At 45.5% G+C, this 4,983-nt stretch overlaps 1 protein-coding gene across 1 annotated transcript; it reads left to right on the top strand.

Moving 5' to 3' along the window:
- Positions 1-1,825: 1,825 nt before the first annotated feature.
- Positions 1,826-3,661, top strand: LOC311058548 (early growth response protein 2b-like; the record flags this gene model as incomplete). Its single annotated transcript, XM_084076011.1, has 2 exons — positions 1,826-1,856; positions 2,646-3,661. The coding sequence occupies 2 exons, from the start codon at positions 1,826-1,828 to the stop codon at positions 3,659-3,661; spliced, it is 1,047 nt and encodes a 348-aa protein (XP_083932137.1).
- Positions 3,662-4,983: the final 1,322 nt, after the last annotated feature.

Below are 4,983 nucleotides of genomic sequence, written 5' to 3'. Positions count from 1 at the left end.
ACTCCTCATCTCACTTTATATTAATAACCAGTATCACATTCTCTTTATCACTCTACAGTGATAAAGAGATAACTTGATGTGTGTGTATAACTTGATAGGGAGTGATATATATATATATATATATATATATATATATATATATATATATATATATATATATCACTCCTTAAATCAAGTTATACACGCACGCACACACAGGCACACACAGGCACCTCATATGTATCAATTTGGGGGTCCTTAACATGAAAATGTTTGAGAAGCACTGATTTAGATCAGTGGTTCACAACCCCCCAACCCCCCAGATAAATATAGAGAAAATGGCAGATCTACAAGCACAACGCCTCGCAAGTTGTGCTTGTCGATTATTTATATATTTTCTTATTATATTATATTATTATATTATATTTTCACCTCTTTTCTTTCATTATTTTTTATTAAAAAGGTCTGAAAAGTCCTTGGACTTCACCAACCCACATGATACCACTGATTTAGATCATACAAACTTGCATTTGAGATGAGTTATGTCATTACTTCCATAGATCCTTGACAACACGCTCACAGAGCGAGCGATTGTTTTAAAACCTTCTTCCATGGCGTCATCATCAACACCTTCCCATCCTATTTCTGTATTTCCCTTTTTTAAATATAAGCTGGTCCTGTTACGCAACAGGACCAGGAGGGGAACCCGTTCCTGTTCCTCCAATCTATTTCAGGCAACACACGCACCACAGAGATAAGACTATAAGAGCTCTTACTGTACAGCTAAAATAAATACAACACAGAAGTAATGTTGTTTCTGTACAAAAATCCAGTGAAATAGCTTGTACTGTAGGTAAATTGGCCCGAACAAAACATCTATCAGGAGACCACAAGGGGAGGTAAATGTGATCTCTTTTGAACATAATAGTGTTTTGTATTTGTTTAAGCTATGTTGATGAATTGAATACATAGGACCACAATGGAAACAAGTCCCCAGGAGTTTTTTCGTGTTATCCTTTTAGCCTCAATGTCTTACTGCACCACGTGCTGTTTACATTACAAGTATTTACATTTCTAAAGTATTCAATCAATCAATCAATACAAATTGATTTCAACGTTAGGTGTTAAAACAGCATGGCAGGGAAGACGGCGTCTCTTTTGGCAGGTTTCTGGATGTGATCCCTAGAGATAACGACTCAACATTAACAGACACTTCATCCCCTGTGTTAAAAGAAGATTGTGTTAATAAGGACGGATACAGGAAATCACATGAAATCGAGCAATATTTATCTGCGGAACCGAGTCAAACTAAATGTAATGCCTCAACTCCTACAATTCCAAGTGCTTGTCAGGATCGGGGGTCCCCAGTTCAAATATGATTATTTGAACTGAAAAGTTTGGGAACCCTTGGGTTAAAGTACCTGACCACCACTGTGGAGTCTAGGGGTTCGATTCCCCCGTGGTGCATCCCGCTTGGCCGAGTGTTTATACGTACACAATTGGTCCGTGTTCGGGGGAGGGAAGCTAAGTGGGGAGGGTGAAATTTGTCATTGCACAAACTCCTACGGGCTGGGTGCCGCGTTTGTCAGCTGAACGTTGAGCAGGAGGAGTAGGACGGCGGCTCTACGTCCTCCTGGTAGGCACTCCTCACTGGCAGGTGAGCCAGGGTTACAAAAGCAGGGGCAAGTAGTGTGAAGAATGAATTGGCGCAACAACTAAATTGGGGAGTAAAAGGGGCAAAAAATAATAATAATAATTGGCTACTCTAGGTTATTTTGTGGCCATTTTCAAACCTCTATTTGATAGAGATAGTGGAGAGAGACAGGAAATAGCAGGAGACATTGAGATGGGGAAGGACACGCAGGAAAGGGCCTTGGGTCAGATTCGAACCCAGGTCAACTGTACAAGGACTTAAAAGTATGTGCTCTGAGGGCGCTCGGGTGTAACAGTGGTAAAGATACTCACAATTGCAGTACAGGGTCCCGCGGGAACTTGTGGTGATCGGCGCTGAACGGCGTTGCCATTAAACATGTTTAATCCATAATTCTTGCTCTCCCCAGCGTCCCGCCTGGCTAGCTGCACTCTGCCTAGCCAATACTGGGTTCCCAAAGGGGCTATATTATGTTCTAGTGTGTTTATTGTTTTCCTTTGTAGCTGTTACCTGTACTGCTGCTTCATGTCTGTCATCCAGCCAAGCATGTGCTAATTGGTTATCTTGTTCACCTGTGTTCTCTGTATCTAGCCTCAGCCTATCCTGTGTTGAATGTCCATAGTGATCACCTGTGGCGCTGTTCCTTTAGTCTTTGTTGAATCTTTGTTGGTTTAATATGTTTGTGTTTGAGAGCTCCAGTCTTGTGTCACCTGCATTAGAACTCCCAGAGTTTTTTTGTACGTTTTTTTGATTAATCATGACTGTGCTGCACAAAAACAGCAGTGGCGGTTTTCTATCCTACCAGGACCTCTAGACTAGAGGTCCTGGTAAGATATAAAACCATCAGTATTAGAGGTCTTGGTAGGATATTAAACCAGCAGTACTTAAGGTCTTGGTAGGATATAAAGCCAGCAGTACTAAGGTCCTGGTAGCATAGATAACAAGCAGTATGGGACTTGTAGTAGGTTTTATAGTATGTATTACTAAGTAGATTGTATTTTTTTTATTTTTCTAGGACACTGTTTACTGGAGGAGAAGGTCAGGCTCCAGCTGTTACTCGAGGTTGACCTGGCGCAGTACACAGCGTTTACCGGCACGTTCTCTGCCGATTCCAGAGGCACAGGGAGCTTGTGGAGCCCCGCGGACATCAGCGCTGACATCACAACCCTAGCACCGGCCCTGGTCCGGCCCGCCTCCCCGGCACCATCTCCATCGTCCGAGCCAGCCATCATTTATTCGAGAGACGCATCGGTAGGCGGCGGCATGGCGCACGGTGGCCAGCCCGACATCAGCCACATGTATGCACCTCCGTCCTACTCGTGTGCCGGTGATGTGTACCAACAGGATCAGTCGGCGGGGTATCTGGCCGCCTCCGCATGCGCCGTGGCCTACCACGCGCCGCCCACCTATAGTTCGGTGCCCAAACCGAGCACTGTTGACGGGGCCACTCTCCTATCCATCGTCCCGGACTACGGAGGCTTCTACCAGCAGAGCTGCCAGCGGGACATGCCGGTGGGCTTCCCGGAGAGGAAGTCGTCGTTACCGTACCCGCTGGACGCTTTGCGCGTACCACCGCCTCTCACTCCTCTGAACACCATCAGGAACTTCACTCTCGGGCCAGTGCCGGCGCCGACGGCCCCAATCGAGGGCCCGATGGCCGCCGCCTTCCACGGCCACCACAACCTACCTCTCAGACCCATCCTGAGACCCAGGAAGTATCCGAGCCGGCCGAGCAAGACGCCCGTCCACGAGAGGCCGTACCCGTGCCCCGCCGAAACCTGCGACCGGCGGTTCTCGCGTTCGGACGAGCTCAGCCGGCACCTGCGCATCCACACGGGACACAAGCCGTTCCAGTGTCGGATCTGCATGCGCACGTTCAGCCGCAGCGACCACCTCACCACACACATCCGCACGCACACGGGCGAGAAGCCCTTCTCCTGTGACCAGTGCGGCCGAAAGTTTGCGCGAAGTGACGAGAGGCGGCGGCACGCCAAAATCCACCTGCGGCAGAAAGAAAAGAAGACATCCTAAGTAGCCCAATAACAATGCATCATCATTCTTCTGGGCGGCTTGTTGCGTAGCTAGGGTACAGAAGTTCAATACAACATCGCTGAATGTAGAAGTGTTGAGGGAACACTCGCCTTTTAAATGGAGCACAGCGGTTCTGAAGTGAAGTCTTCCATCAACACTCAAGAAGTGCCAAGATTTACCTCCAGGTACCTCCAGGGCGTTCAGTGCTTCAGTGTGCTCTGTGCCCAGACATTGTGCCATTTGTTCTCAGGGATAAAAAAAATATATAAACAGTTAAACACATATAAAAACAACAACAATGACACAAATCACTAAGTGTGATTGATGGAGATTTTAGTTTTAGCTTTGTGTAATAGAAATATCGTTGTTGCTGGGCAGAAACCTCTTATCTCTATAATTGTAACTGTTTGTGTTTTTTCGTAAATTAGCGCCCTACTTGATCATACTACAGCATACTACAAGCTTATTTTTTCAATAATGACACTTTGAGAATTTGAATTGAAACTGGCAAACCCCACTGCCCTATAATATAATATATAATAGCCTATGAGATATAGGATGAAAATAAAGTAGAAGAGGAGAGAGAGGAAGGAGGGGATTTTTATAATTTTTTTATCCCACGATTTTTGTAACCCAATTTTTTACACCCAGTGCCAATTGTCTATGTAATCCTGGGCACTACCTTCCCTCTGCCAACCTAGGGAGGCCAGGGCCGAGCTCATGCCTCCTTCAATGCATGAGAGCCAACTTCTTGTCACCTGACAGGGGAGATTTTCCCTGGTTGGACGTAGCGCGTGGAAGGAACAGTAAATGTACCGGTGGTGTAAATAAAACACTAAAGTGGACATCATCCCAACCAAGCTCAGCTGGATACAGTACATATAAAAACCTCTGAGTGGAGCTAAAGAGCTGCTCCAAAACCTCTGTCTGGCGTTTTCTATTGAACTACCTGTGGATTCAGTCATTGTACTGAATGGATTCATTGAAGAATTGTTCCCTACTTGAGTGTTAATTTCAACCTGACGTCCGTATTTTGGGGCGTGTCCTTATAGGTAAAACTGTCGAAAAAACTACTATACAAGAGATCATCAATACTAGGAGCATTCCTTTTGGCGAGGGTCATTTATTTTAGCGAGCTAGAAGACCTGTGTTTTAAAAAATAGCAAAGTGGCCGATCTACAAGCCCACAGCACGTTGTGATGTGACGTGCTGTGATCTTGTAGATCTTCTATTTTCACTATTATACGATGGAATTAAGTATAGGGCTTAAGTGTCCAACGTCCTGTCATAATCACATGGATGTGATGTCACGGGTAACAATG

This window comes from Gymnoscopelus microlampas (genome assembly GCF_963454915.1).
Source record: "Gymnoscopelus microlampas genome assembly, chromosome: 13".
Taxonomy (NCBI): domain Eukaryota; kingdom Metazoa; phylum Chordata; class Actinopteri; order Myctophiformes; family Myctophidae; genus Gymnoscopelus; species Gymnoscopelus microlampas.
This window is presented reverse-complemented; position numbering and strand designations above follow the sequence as displayed.